The sequence below is a fragment of the Toxorhynchites rutilus genome, unplaced genomic scaffold (genome assembly GCF_029784135.1).
Source record: "Toxorhynchites rutilus septentrionalis strain SRP unplaced genomic scaffold, ASM2978413v1 HiC_scaffold_192, whole genome shotgun sequence".
NCBI classification, from domain to species: Eukaryota; Metazoa; Arthropoda; class Insecta; order Diptera; family Culicidae; genus Toxorhynchites; species Toxorhynchites rutilus.
The window spans coordinates 1-15554 of NW_026599754.1; the positions used below are offsets into that span (position 1 = coordinate 1).

At 39.8% G+C, this 15554-nt stretch overlaps 1 protein-coding gene across 1 annotated transcript; it reads right to left on the minus strand.

Annotated features, from left to right (window-relative positions):
• Positions 1-4956: 4956 nt before the first annotated feature.
• Positions 4957-15152, minus strand: LOC129781724 (fasciclin-1-like). Its single transcript, XM_055789297.1, has 3 exons — positions 14999-15152; positions 14094-14129; positions 4957-9284 (listed from the first exon to the last, which is right to left on the minus strand). Exons 1-3 carry the CDS (start codon positions 15090-15092, stop codon positions 9055-9057), a joined length of 360 nt encoding a protein of 119 aa, XP_055645272.1. The 5' UTR covers positions 15093-15152; the 3' UTR covers positions 4957-9054.
• Between the last annotated feature and the right edge of the window lie 402 nt (positions 15153-15554).

Here is a 15554-nt window from a genome sequence, read left to right on the forward strand (position 1 = left end):
TCCTGACATGGTTGGAGCGTTGTCGAAAATTGAGAACGGCACTTCATGAAAACTGAACCGCCAATCTCCATTTAAGGGAGTATGTGTTGTAACGTTTGCATTAAAACATGGACTTTGTTCGGATGGTGATAAAAAGAAACTAAGACAGATAATTGAGTTTGATAAATTTCCCATGGAAGGTAATTATATAGCTAACTTGCAGAAAAAATCGCCCATGCGAGCGGCCTTCCGGCAGTTAACCGGAACTTTCGCTATGGCGAACGAAATCATGCGTTTATGCATGTTTTTGAGTTCTTTCTTCATTTTATTTATCAATTCCTTCTCAGTTTTCGCGACAAAATTGATGGAGTAGATCTTACGCTTCTGGTTTGCCCAGACATTCCGACTTGGGTACCACATCGATATTCAGCCTCTCCATCTTTTCTAACGATCGCTTCGAGTAAAGGGTGTGTCACATCAAATTGCATCACGGAAAAAACGCTGTAGAAATTCGCCCAGTAGACCGATCCTTTTGAAAATTTTAGACAGTAAAATAAAAACTATTAAACAACTTTTGGCATTTTCTTTTTATTCATACTTCGAGCCCAAGCCCGTATGCTCGCACCTTCCTCTTTACCCCGTCCATAAGGTTCTGTACAACGTCAAGTTGTAGTTTTTTTTTTTTGAACAGAAATCCATTTTCTCTTGAAGTCCGCCTCCGATTTGACAACTTTTGGGTTCTTCCGGAGGGCCTGCTTCATAATCGCCCAATATTTCTCTATTGGGCGAGGCTCCGGCGCGTTGGGCGGGTTCATTTCCTTTGGCACGAAGGTGACCCCGTTGGCTTCGTACCACTCCAACACGTCCTTTGAATAGTGGCACGAAGCGAGATCCGACCAGAAGATGGTCGGGCCCTCGTGCTGCTTCAATAGTGGTAGTAAGCGCTTCTGTAGGCACTCCTTAAGGTAAACCTGCCCGTTTACCGTGCCGGTCATCACGAAGGGGGCGCTCCGCTTTCCGCAAGAGCAGATCGCTTGCCACACCATGTACTTTTTGGCAAACTTGGATAGTTTCTGCTTGCGAATCTCCTCCGGAACGCTGAATTTGTCCTCTGCGGAGAAGAACAACAGGCCCGGCAGCTGACGAAAGTCCGCTTTGACGTAGGTTTCGTCGTCCATTACCAGGCGATGCGGCTTCGTCAGCATTTCGGTGTACAGCTTCCGGGCTCGCGTCTTCCTCACCATGTTTTGCCTTTCGTCGCGGTTAGGAGCCTTCTGAACCTTGTATGTACGCAGGCCCTCCCGCTGCTTGGTCCGCTGGACGAATGAACTTGACAAATTCAGCTTATTGGCGATATCCCGGACCGAACTTCTCGGATCACGTCTAAACTGCTTAACTACGCGCTTGTGATCTTTTTCACTGACGGAGCATCCATTTTTGCCGTTCTTCACCTTCCGGTCGATGGTTAGGTTCTCGAAGTATCGTTTTAGTACTCTGCTGACCGTGGATTGGACGATTCCCAGCATCTTACCGATGTCCCGATGTGACAACTCCGGATTCTCGAAATGAGTGCACAGGATTAATTCACGACGCTCTTTTTCGTTCGACGACATTTTTCCAAATTTACGAAAAATTGACAGTGAAGCATAGCCAACGTGATCTATACACTCTTATCTGATTATAAGCGAGAGCTGAAGATATAATTCCTAAAAATTAAATTTCTACAGCGTTTTTTCCGTGATGCAATTTGATGTGACACACCCTTTAGTGGGCCGACGCCAGATCCGGCCAGAACACCGCGTCTTCGTCCTTATGGTATTTCTTGATGAACGATGCAACTTCCGGCAGGCACTTCGTACTTTAAATTTCCCCGTTCACGAACAGTCCGGAGCTAAAGAAGAGCGGCTTTGACATCCCCTTCCCGCTGATTGTCAGCCACAGCAGCACCTTCTTGGGGAACTTGGTGTGTGAAATAAACTTCACTTCGGAGCTCACTTCCTTCGTGGGGGAAGTAGAATACGAAATGCCCTGCCTGTCGTTACCATCTAGGGTGAGATAGGTCTCGTCGTCCATCACGACCGCCACGTCGTGATTCGCCGAGAAAATCTACTTGACCATCTTATTCAGCCGCTGCCGCTGCGCCCGATGCCTACAGCTCGAGGACTTCCGCTTCCTGACATGTATGTCCATGTTCGTCATGTACTTGTTCACTGTTCACTGGCCAGTTGCACCGGCCTCCCAGCATCCTTTGGAGTTTATTGTCGCTCAGGGTCGTCGGCCGTCCGGAACCGGGCTTTCTTTCGATGTTCTGATTGTTGTCCAATAGTGCCAAGATGTTGTAGATGCCGGAACGGGAATATCCGGCGTCCACAAAGTGCCGCACGATGTCCGTTTTCGACGCGGCGGGGTACCGTTCTTTGAACGCGCACACTTCTGAACGGAGTAGCTTCACTGTTTTCGCCATCACGGTTAGAGTTCGGATGATAGAGCTGTCAATTTTTTTTCTTTTGACTCATGGGTCACTATGATTCATGCTGCATGGGTAGTTTCGTCAGTGCGTGTGAAGGTAAACCCATGAAAAATCGACAAATTTTGTCCATTTTTTAAATGCAAATGTAATGCATTGAGAGAGCACTACAAAATTTCTCCGAAAGAGCAATTAGGATGTAGGTTCGTTTCATTGATCGTTTTGTAATCCACTCCATTGCCTCACGTGGGGGATTTAGTGAAACGTTTGCGAATACTATTGCTCTTGTTCAAGGTCGTTCTAGTATTTGTGAACATCACTGCTACAACATATTCGTCTTATAATTGATTTTTTTTGGAACAGAACGCAACACATAGCAGTAACACAGACGAATAGGGTGAAAGTAGATGGAACAACTTGATCGTCATCCTCATCCTCAATTTTGAAAAATCATAACTTAAAAAAGAAAAAGAACACATCTCTGATTTTTGGATATTTTATGTAAAGAAAAATCTCAGCTTTCAAGAAAAAATATAAAAAATATGGTCCCGAGACCACGTAAACTTTAAAAAAATAAATACAATCAATAATTACAAAAACAAATCCATTTTTTTCGCAGGTTTAGCATTTTTCCAAAAAAGACTAGCTCATTGACTTTGATTTGATATGTTAATCATCTGAATCGGTTCAGGTTTTCAGAAGTTATTTTTTTTTTTAAATGCATTTTTAGTTCCACCCTAATATGGAAATGGGCAGCCTAGTGAAAAAATAAAAAATACGGGTCCAATATTATACGAAAAGGAACAAAACTACCACTTTTTCTGAGACCCACTATATCGGTTTGGCATGGCATGGCTGTATAAGCAATCGTTAAATCTGCATTGATGAGATTCAGCTGATACACTTCTTACTAAATCTGAAGAATTTCACGCAGCTAGAAAGAATGAGATTATTGAATTTAATACACATGATCAAAATACAATAAGACATTTTGAAGACATTATGAAATACGTGAAGACATTTCAGTATGATAGCGCATGTGAATTTTTGAGAGATATTATTTCTATAAAAGTCTGATTTTTGGCCGAAAATATCGTCAAAAGAAGTAGGGCTTTTGTCTCAGTGTCATTCACTTCCTTTTTTGTCAGTGTCACTTGTTTACTTTTGTTCGTATTAATCAGCGGAGACTTTTGTCTCTGGGTCATTCCTTCAACTTTCAAACTTTTCCAAGTAAACAATCTACAAGTCTATAGAAGGAATTCAACAACAAAGCGAATTTTACTTCAATATCTGGATAACTTTATGCGGTCTGAAAACATATTGTCTCTAGAAGGCATAAGATCTTTTGTACTCGAGAATTCAAATGATTGTGACATTGTATTTTTATTATTTTGGGTCTATGCTATAGAATAGAATAACCTAGATCTATCAAACGACCACTTCAAAAATCAAAGGTTTTCCGATTACATACCGTTTCGATAATTAGTTTTATGGATTTGGTTTGAGTTACAACTACAACTTCAAAGCTGAAATAAACAAATTGAGTTGTCGCAGTTCCTTTTTTGCGGATGAACTGGGACGATATTCACTCAATACCAATTATCAAGCCAATTATCATTTCTAAACTCAGTTCGCAGTTGCGGAATATATTCTTTGTTCACATTTATTGAAATAAACTTCTAACAACCAATTAACAACCAACCAATTAGAATAAACATCGAATAAGCGAGCGGCCGAGAAGTTAATGGATTCAACCGGGAGGTTGATGTGTACAATTGGTAGGCTATATTTCGATCGATTCGAAATACTTCGAACGACTTGATAAAATTCCATTCTGTATACCTTTCGAGTTGTTTTTGTATTTCGTCCGATCTGCTTCTCTTCGAACATTAAATGGACAAAACGTTCGAAATAGTGAATGCTAAATTATAACTTGAATGAAATAACGGTTTCGAACGACGAGGTTTTCCGTCGGAATACAGAATAGGGCTGAGAAAAATTCCAACCGAGAGGTTGAAAACAGTTCAACCGGGAGTTTGAAGTAAATTCGACCAGTAGGTTGCAGTAGAAGGAAGTGAGTAGAGGTAATCAGGTGATGGAAGGCGAACCATATCTGGGAGGTTGATTAATACAACCGAGAGTTTATCAAAACCCAATGAAGAGAATAAAAAGCAAATGGTAGATGAAGAAGTTGATCGAATTATGAAGGTTAATGAGGATCATCATATCTGGACGAAGTGTTATGTACAAACGCAAAATAATCCCAAAAAAATGTAAATATTGATTTCGACATCCATTAAAACTGACAGAACTCTTCCCGGCCTATCAAATAAAAGATTCCAATGACGCTCGTCTACCGGAATAAGATATTTTGCTCGACACGACAGAGACCGGTTGTGAATCGAAAGATTCAAAGTTTCCATTTAATAGAGAAAGAAGATTAACAATACACTTTGAATCCCATGGCTTTCTTTTCTCAGTTTCTGCACGGCGTCAAACAGTTGGTAATCTTCGATTTTCCATATATCAATCTCAGCGTTATGAATAGAGTTTATTATCGTTTCATTTGATTCTCCAAATAGTCTGGTTGGTATTATTTCAGTTCTCCACACATCTATCTCTCCCTAGTTTCCTGTATAACGACTTGCTTGCAATTTTTACATCGGATTTGTTTGTTTGTTTGCTTTTTGGGTTCTTAGACTTAGCGTTAGGGTTAACACGATCGTTCTCTCGAGACAAGTTTTTTTTTTCAAATTCCACCCGCTCATAACAACTCCTTTTATTCGAGAAATTCCTCAGTTTTGTTTGTCCCTATGTCTTGGTTTATTTGTTTATTTTTTTGATTATCTAAAACGTGTTACAATGCTACTATTCGAACTAGGAAATTGATGATCCGTTGTTGGAGTTATGGAGGGGGATTGTTTGGTTGTTTTTATCTACCTTTTAACTAACTGCCACCCACCTCTTTAGTTTCGTTTTATTGTGATGAAATGAGGGGGAAACCAAACCCGAGCTTTTGATATTTCGCTACTGACATTCGAAAAATAAGTGTTTTGGAAAATCGGGGGGATTAGCTGACGAATGCTACACGGCGCGTTTCTATACTCTACACGAAGATCATTCTCCTGTATTTTTTTGGTATAATTTATAGTAAAAAGTAGTACTTTACTGAGCACTACGTTGCGTTTTTTTTTTGGGTATGTCTTTAAAATATATATAGAGCTCTTTTTATAAGGAGAAAGTTAATATCTCACAGAATCTACCACAAACAATTACACAGATCTCACAACGTAGAGAGTAAAATTTAATATCAATCATCAGCTGATCGATCAATCAATCTGAGAGTGAGAGAAAGAGGTTAGACTTCCCTGCGTAGGGTATACCTAAAAATACTTACATCATCAATCTTATCATTTGTTAATAATGTTAATGCTAAACTTTTTCACTTCGCAATGATAAACTATGAATAATTCCTTCTTTTTTATTTAAATCTTTCGCTTTATATGAAAAAGGCAATATAAGTGTACTCAAACATTACTATAAATAATTTGTCACATTCCATAGTTTTTTTTTGTTTTAGTTTATTCATTAACTTCAATGTTTTCATTTCAAACATAAATTAGTCTGCTGGCAAATGAACGCGCGAAACGACACAGTATTCTTCTAATGTAGAAATGGGGCGAGGAGGGAGAGTTTTGTTTAATTGTGTACTAATTTATTATTCTTCCGATAAGGCACGCCAACTGATTGAGGTTGAATTAATTTTGCTATGTTCTACACTAACTCTAGATAGAGAGCGAATGCGAAAGAGACGATTGTTGTTTAACGTACACACACGAGGGGGTGATGGGGTGGATGGAAAAAAGCCACTAACGATTGAGAATTAATTCGGTCTGTGGGGAAAGGTGGGGAACGGAACGGAAATTCGGCATTCATTTGCCAGCAGTTTGTCGATCGAACCGTTCAGATTCTCCGATAAGTCTCAGGTTTCTTCTCTGTGTGTGTGTGGGAAGCAGACAGATTGCCCTTGCCGGAAAAACACTTTTCGTTTTTCTTTTCACGAGCTTCATGAAGGTATTTCCACAGAGAAATATAATTGAAAAAAACACCATATTTTCGTCACAAACAAACGCTTCGTTTTCGCTTGTACACTGAGCGAAATAAAAATAACACCACTGAGTTTTTTGGCGATTTCATTCAAAATTTCCTGTATAAATATCTGATTTTGCATCACAGCTTCCTTTTGTCCTGTTTATCATCTTTTGCCAACATTATGATGGCTATTCTGTTGACTGTTTACATTTAATTCCAACATTTCCAAAAAATCAGTGCGAAATATAAATAGTACCACCCTGTAATGAATTCACCCTGGTCCTCATTTGACAGGTGTTTGTTATGGTGTTATGGTATGCAGTGAGCCAGAAAAGAACAGCATCTCAAATCCGTGCGGAATTGAAGCTTCCGGTTATTACACATCGCGTTCAACAAGTTTTGTCCAATAGTGGGACCTTGGAGTGGCGTAAAAGGCTCGGAAAACCCAACTTGATGGAACGCCATAGATTGAATCGCTTCGAATTCGCTACGAAGTACATTTCCTGGACCGAGGAAGGGAACATCGTGCTCTTTTCGGATGAAAAACAAAGTTCAACCCTGATGGACCAGTTGGCTGCTAGTACAACTGGCACGATTTACGCAAAGCTCCGGAAGTTAAGATGAGCAGGAACTTTGGCGGAGGATCACTAATGGTTTGGGGTGTATTTTCCTTCAACGGAAAACTTCCCTTGGCGCGGATAACGACAAAATTGAAGTCTGAAGAATACGTAGAAATGCTGGAGATAAGTTTGATTGAACATGGTGAGGCATTGATGGGTCCTGATTTTGTTCTCCAGCAAGACAATGCTGCAATCCACAACTCAAAACTGACAAAAGCGTGGTTTTCTGATAGAAATATCGAAGTTCTTGATTGGCCAGTCTGTTCTCCGGATTTGAACCCCATCGAAAACCTTTGGTCTATACTCGCGCGCCGTGTTTACGAGAATGGCAAGCAATTTGACAACGTGAACATGATCAAATGTCGAATTCGAGAGTATTGACAGCAAATCGATCAGAATACCATTGAGAAGCTGATTTTGTCCATGAAATCACGGTTGACGGTTGACTCGGTGAATAGTGAGTTAACAAATTTGGCAACGCGATAGCAACCTAGCCAAGTGTTGCTATTTTCAACAAACGTCAAACATCTGTTGTGGGTTTCATTCGTCTTGTGTTCGTTTTTTTGTGATTTTGCTCTGAAATATTATTTCGGAAGCGTATATTATCTACCAAAAAATGAACGCGACGAAAAGAGAATTAACTGACACTTGTCATTTCTTCTAGTAATAGCAATCGTATTTAGCAACCTGCGGTGCGAAAAAGAAGTGATACTATAGCAACCGCGATAGCAACGACGGGTGCGCAAATCGACGAGTTAATAAATTGGCAACGGCTAAAACTCGAGACTAGAAACCTTCAATAGTAACGCATTGGTGCGGATGCCCTTAATGTAATTTGAGAAATAAAATTTGATTATTGCAATAAAAAGAAATGGTGCTATTTTTATTTCGCATACTTTTCTTTAGCTTTCAGTGGCTAAAATTCAAACGGTCCTACAAAATAAACTGAATTTATCGTGGATTCAACGCTAATGATTTTTTAATCATGTTGGAAAGAATCTTAAAAATTGTGGTCAATCCGACAGCTTTTAAAACGAAAAAAAACTAAGTGGTGTTATTTTTGTTTCGCTGAGTGTATTCAATGCCGAGAAATCAGATCCTGTGGTGTGATGTGATTTGAAATGGATACGCTCTTCCTTCCAAACTTCCTTTTCCCATTTATTATTCGAACTTCGATTCTATCTCTCTATTGGAAATTATTCTTTTTGATCATCTGTTTTATGTTTCAATACTTCAATTATCGGCAGTATTTTGTTAATCATATTATTCCGGTCTGCCAGCGAGATTCGCAAATGAAAAGATTTAAAATAAAATCCAGCTTAGCCCCTCTGGCAATAAATTTAACCGAGCATTTTTTCCCGGTCCTATAAAACCGTGGCCAGGAGCTAACGGAAAAAAAAACACTCGTCCTAATTACAAAAGAATTTTTTTCCGGAAGAATCCTCTAGTGGACGTGATGAGATAAAATAAAATAAACTAAATCCAGTCTCCAGAAACTGCTGCGAAAATAGAGATCCCGAGAAGTGGGGGCCCAAATGCTTGTTTTTCTCTTCATTCCTCCGACATTCCTCTGTTTTGAGCCACGTTGAGAGCCGGAGAGTACGTCATGAATACGATATAAAATAATATTTCCCTTTGTGATTTTCCTTCATGGATGTGTGGCTTTGTGTATCCAACTAAAAAAACAATTCCTTCGTCGTCTTGTTTCCGGAATGAGATGCTGCTAGTTTTTTCTTGTTCTTTGATTTATCACGCTGTCCCAGGAATCTTCCAGCGGAGTCCACAACGTCGTGGTGGAAATGTGTTTGATGAAATTCTTTATCTGATGTATCGATGGAGGATGATTTGATGGGAATATCTAAAGACATGCTTCTCTCTATCTATGCGACGAGTTGTTTAGAGTTCCTGACTCACGGTCACGACCCCCAGTAGGAGGCTCATCATTATCATCATCAGTGTCATGGTCGTTTCGAAGCTGACCTTTTTGCTGCTGGGGGCACTGTTCGTGATATCGTTGTCCCGAATAAGGGGGGCGTCGATCACGTGGATAATGCCGTTCGTACACTCAACGTCCGGTCGGAACACGGGGATCCACTTGCCGGTGTTCTTCCACTGGATGTAGAATCCTGCGAAGGGTAAAGTTGCAAGGTTGATCAGTTAATGATTTGTTGATATTCACACACAAACATTGGGGTCTTGATTTACGAGTGTAAGAATGAGGCGAGTGAAATTGTGTCACTTTTATTGATGTTTGTATGTGTGAATGAGAATATCATTAAATGGATATTAGATGTATAGAAATTTAAATTGGCAACACTTTTTGATATGTGCGCCATTTTGACAGCTGTTACGAATAGATCAAGGGGTTACTAAAATGGCCGCCTTTTTGTAGCCAGCATAGAAAATCATGAGCATAGAAATCATAACCTAAAATTGAACATAAAGTGCTTCGAGCGATCCTGCTGCAGTATTTTAATAGCAAATCAAAAAATAAAGCTTCCGAATGAATGTTGCCTGCCCTTAATTTGTTGTTAGTTTGTGTTGTGTAAAGTTGCCAAAGCCCCGGAATAGACTGACACCTAAGCAACGAATGCAACCTATGCAGATTGTTTTTTCTACAAAACCATTGTTCATGAATGAGAAACTCATCGTTGCATTTAACAAGAAAATTTTGTTTAGCGATGAAGATTTTTGTGGGGTTATGTGTAGCCCCTGGTTTACTCCGAAAAGCCGCAGACAAGGTGTCAATCGTCTGAGGCTTTTCGGAGTAGAGCCAATATTTGTCACGTTATCACTACGGACTCCATTGCTCAAATATTCCTATGAAACTTCTTCCGAGCCTAAAATAAAAATGACAAAGAATTACCTTTCAAATGAACCTAAATAAATAATAGCATTTTTACGTAGAAATACTGTAATGGTGCCAAATCGCGAAACATGCCCTCGGCTCGGCTTTTGGAATATGGAAACAAACGAGACGAGCGCTCGTCTTCTCGTATAGTCTTCTGTAGTAGGGCCATATGTAATAGGTTTAACGCGTATAAGTATGGGAAAATGGCCCTGACCGTCCCCCTTTTTTGCAATGGGAATTTATCACAAAAAATTCTCATTTTTGGGTGACTTCGGCTTTGAAATGAATACTAGAACACCTAAGCTATGTTCTATGCCGGTCGGTATTGAAAAGGGAGAAAACAGAGGCCAAATCAGATGTCCCTTGTTTCGACCCCTTCAATAATGGTGGTCTTGAACCGACCTTCGATTTTTTTACAGTGAACCTGCGTAGTGACACCTTTCATTTGACATTAGCAAAAATTCGGTATGTAGCGCCATTCCCGAGATCCAATAAATGGTCGGTTCAGGGCCATCGGTCGTATTAACGCAACCTTCGCCTATTTCTTGCTGGAAACAAATTTTGATGACTTGCATACCAATTGACCTCAACCGTAGCCGGAAGGGGTAGATAATGTAAAGTTTCTAGCCGTGTACAAAAATGGGAAACAATGTGAAATAAACTAGTTCTAGTCTAGAGCTCAAACTCTATCATTTTTTCATTGAACCTGAAGTTCTTAACTTATATATAGAAGATTCACGATCAAGTAGTTATCCAGAGAGAAAAGAGAAAGAGAGAAAGAATAGTAAATATAACGAATTTTTTGGTAAATTCATTTTCTACCGTACTAATACAAGCAGAACCATGATTCGTAAGCCCAATATCGGATAGATTTTCCCGCCGGAAATGCAGGTATCAGAATTATAACCTTATTATACCTCCGTATTGCCTTATGGCAACAATAAAAATGGTTAATACGCGGTTTTCTCACCAGTTTTCAGATTTGAAAACATCGAAGTTAACTAATGTTATCGAGTAAAATATACCAAGCTGGTAGGGATGCGAGTTTGTTGACGAGATGTACAGAAAATTTGTACCTTATGCTAATGTTTGCATTAGCAAATGTATTTGGTAGTTTTCGACCGAGGATTTTTCAAAGTGTAGTAACCTGTCGGTCGCGTGGGTCAAAAACATTAGAGACTTCAAACGCCTTATGCCTTTCTCTTTAACTTAAAAATGGGACTGATACTGCTTATATAAAATCGTGATCCAGAAACTACCCAGCAAAGATTACAACGTATAATCATCGTAAAACTAGGTCACATATACAGTCGTATTAAACCACAATCGTAATAAAAAACCAATCAAAGTATAAAATCATCATTTGTATCTAAAATGGTACAAAAAGGCACGATATTCTACATCATTGAGGGCTTGAGTCGTATATCGGTATAACGAGCATCGTAATATTGCTATGTGCTAACTGTATATTAGTATGACGAGCATCGTAATATCGTTTTATAAGGCTTTATATACGTACCCATTTTTCGACCCATTTATGAAGAAGATGGTGACTGGTGATGAAAAGTGGATCACGTACGACAACCTAAAGCGAAAAAAGTCGTGGTCGAAGCGCAGTGAGCCGGCCCAAACCATCGCCAAGCCCGGATTGACGGCCAGGAAGGTTTTGCTGTGTGTTTGGTGGGAATCATCTACTATGAGCTGCTCAACTATGGCCAGACCCTCAACTCGGTTCTCTACTGTGAGCAACTTGACGGTTTGAAGCAGGCGATTGACCAGAAGCGGCCAGAAATGATCAATAGGAATGGTGTTGTTTTCCACCAGGACAACGCTCGGCCTCACACATCTTTGATGACCCGCCAGAAGCTACGGGAGCTCGGATGGGACGTCCTATTGCACCCACCGTATAGTCCGGACCTGGTTCCAAGTGATTATCATCTCTCCCGGTCCATGCAAAACGCTCTTGGTGATACTAAGTTGGCCTCAAAAGAGGCTTGCGAAAACTGGCTGTCTGAGTTTTTTGCAAATAAGGAGGGGAGGTTTTATAAGGGGGGGGGGGGGGGGGGTAATGAAGTTGCCTTCTAAATGGCAACAAGTTTGCGAACAAAACGGCGCATATTTCCAATCATCTCAAATATTTTCCAAAGTACTCTATCGTTCTAATTTGGGTGAAGACAAACTCACAAAATATATGGACGACGTAGATCTGATCAGCCGTTCTCCCGTGATGATGAGTTATACGTACGTGAGAATTATATATATGAATTATATATAAAGATCATATAAAATGCAAAAACACGATGTTCCATGTAATCGATGAATAAAGTGACAACATTGTCGGATCAAATCGCATATCAGTGTAAAAAGCATCGTAATTTGGTATCTACGTATATCGCCTCCAATTATGGCTATTCATACGATTCAACGTTTGCTGTGTACGTACATGGAAAATGCTTGTGAATTAGTTTGGATGAATATACAACTTATACACGCGCCTAATATAATGTAAGTTTTAGCAACTTTAACATTGGGTCAGAAAATTGTATTGCAGAGCTCGGAACACTGCAACGGCTGCCTATGCTTTCAAAAACAGTAAACGGAAAAGTATTACATTCAATCAAAATGCCTCGGCCAACGAAGAGAAGGGTTAGGGCTCTCCAACTTGAATATGTGACAACAATACGATCAACGAAGGAAAATATTAAGGAATTATCAACATCGAGCTACTATGCCAAAGAACTTGTTAATACCAAAAGAGCCCCAATTCGCATGTGTTATAAATTTGCTCATGTTACGCTTGCGTATAATCAGAATTTTACTTCATATGCAAATACACCTTCTATATATATTTACATTTGCAATTGTTCATCGGAACATATCGGTTCATACATTTTACTTTAGTATTGAATTGTTATTTTTTTTTCAAATGTATTCAAAGACTCGTGTCAATGAAGCGCCACACAGTCTGATAAGTGAATTCATCTTTTACGTGGCATTACGTGGGCTTTGCTCTTCTCTCACAAACACTATTATCCCATTTTTACACGTGGGTTTACCTATACTACTACAATGGCTAGCTTCCACCTTCACCTTAAGTTATGATCAAGAGAGAAAGTCGGCGAAGAGAAATCGATCAAGTCACTTGCACACTCCTTTTATTCTATGTCCCTCATTTAGCCTCACAAATCGCCATTTGTATTTATGAGAATATTTATGTTTGTAGAAATAGGAATCGTTTGATTGGTTCTTAGTGGGAGGAGGATATAAATGCTTAAAACGAGTGATGGTGATGCTTAAGAAAATTGCTCCGATGGGATTCGAATTCCGGTGTCTCGGGTTAGTGAGCAGCAGCTATCTCGCGCGGCTATCTGGAATATAATTCGTGAGCCGTTAAAACTCGTACATATGATACGGAAGAGATGCAGAAGCAAACTGCCTTTGTGTCTGGTGCCATCTACCAAATGGTAGAGATAGTTTGCTCCCCTAAATGAAAGTCACCACCAGATATCGACACTGTATACGATGTAATATGTCCTCATTTATGATCTCAAATGATTTACTGTTGAACGGTTACCCACAGCATGTAATACGATTCGTCGCAGTAATACATTGATTTTATTTATTCGTTTACGCGATTCCCGATCTGCATCAGCCTGATATACATATATGATGTCGATAATTTCGATTTAACGATAGCGTATATCATAGAACCGAGAATTTGATCAACATTATATATGATTGTAATTCGATCCTGCTTTATATGCGACTTGGAATATGCATAGTTATACGATTTAATGTTTGCTGAGCGATATGAGCCTAAATTTTCAAAAATTCGCCAACTCAATATATAACAGTTTTTCACAAAATTCTACGTCAGAGTGTCAGTGAATGTCTTCAGCGCACTTATTGCATTGCAGTTTCACGTCGTTTCTGCATTTTCATCTTCAAATATTCTTGTTTACAAGGGGTTTACGTGTTTGTGTGTGGGAGGTCGTGTGTACATGTCCGGGAGTAAGTTTGTGTGTGTGCGAGTGTGAGACTTGAACGAACACAAACAACACAGACACCGACAACAAATACTCACCGGACTGTAGCGAGTTTGGATCATCGAAGCCGTCAACTGTTTTCCATTTTTTTTTGTATTTTCATTTTCCGGGTAATAGAAACATGGTTATTGAGTTATGATTGAATGTTTGGATTTTAGTTGAATGAGAATGTTGATAACCGGAAATGTGGTGGAAGAGGTGAGTTCACAGATGAAATATGATTTTCCTTCTCACAGAGATAGCGTGGATTAAATTTCCTAAAACTCCCACAAGTGGAGTTCAAACATTGTTGTTCATATATTCGTATAACTTTTCAAAACTACATCATGCGGAAAATGCGAGCCGAGCAGAGTTTGGATTATTTTCAATAACAATACTTTCCAAAACATCGAGGAATAACTGCTGCAAGCATGTGCAACTTCTACCCTAACTCGGGTATCTCTCCAGCATCGAGAAGGCAGTACTTAGCTTCGCATATCAAATATGTTGTTCCACTCCGTTTCATCAACAAGAGAGAGAGGTAAGTAAATAAGCTTTTCTCGTTGAAAATTTATTCGTGTATTCACCTCTCATTCGCTAGCGATACACAAAAAATTAACTCTTGCTCGCTCGCTTGCAAGACACAACAAGTCTGTTGGCCACCGAATGAATGCACCACGCTCCTCCTCCCCGCCTAATCTCATTTTCCGGAGGCAGATTGTGAGAAGGAAAATCAACAAAGCTTTGGAAAATTAGGTCTTTATGGACACACGGATAAACAAATTCTACGGTTTGCAAAGATGAATAGTGGGATGGTGGGATAGAAAAATGAGGAGAATACTCTGAACAACAGTGACCGACAGATCTTCCGAAGCAGCTCTTGGTGGCGGATTTTTCCTCTGTAGGACACTGTTGCGTGCAGAATAATGTCTGCACGTATGCATATATATATATATATACTCACTCCGGTCCTCCTCCTTCACTCGGATGTGTAGATTTGTTGGTCCGACCGTTGGCAGGATAAGCGACTCGTTGGACATGTTTTTCAGATCCGACATGGTGAACACCCGATCCGCTACCACCAGATGGCGCTCGAGGACGGATCTTGTCTGCGAAAGATGCAGAAAGCGGAGGAAAAACACGATGAAACATTGCTGAAAATTAAACTATGCCCAAGAATATTCATCCATGGATGGGATGCTGCTGCCGGAGAAGATAAAGATGCTGGCAGCAAAGTTTGTTGGGCGTGAGTGTATAATGGAAAACCCGATGGCTTTATTTAGTGAGCAGCAGCAGCAACAGCAGTCGGCAAGCGTAGAAGCTTAATCTAGTTTTTATGTTAGTCAACTCTGGGGAGGGCAAATAAAAACACGAGAGGAACTGGGTGAATAAACATAGAATGCAATTTGCATTCAATGTTTGCGTTTTTAAATTTTCTCAGTCATAAATCCTTGGGAATGGGATCTCTCGGAGTCTATTTTATATCACATTCCCCATATAGGAGAAGGTGGCCCTGATCC

Coding starts and splice junctions, on each gene's coding strand:
- LOC129781724 (XM_055789297.1), bottom strand. CDS start 15,092: ATGTCGGATCTGAAAAACATGTCCAACGAGTCGCTTATCCTGCCAACG. Junction 14,130..14,998: donor AGTGAAGGAGGAGGACCGGA/GTGAGTATATAT, acceptor AATGGAAAACAG/TTGACGGCTTCGATGATCCA. Junction 9,285..14,093: donor TCCAAACTCGCTACAGTCCG/GTGAGTATTTGT, acceptor TACCCTTCGCAG/GATTCTACATCCAGTGGAAG.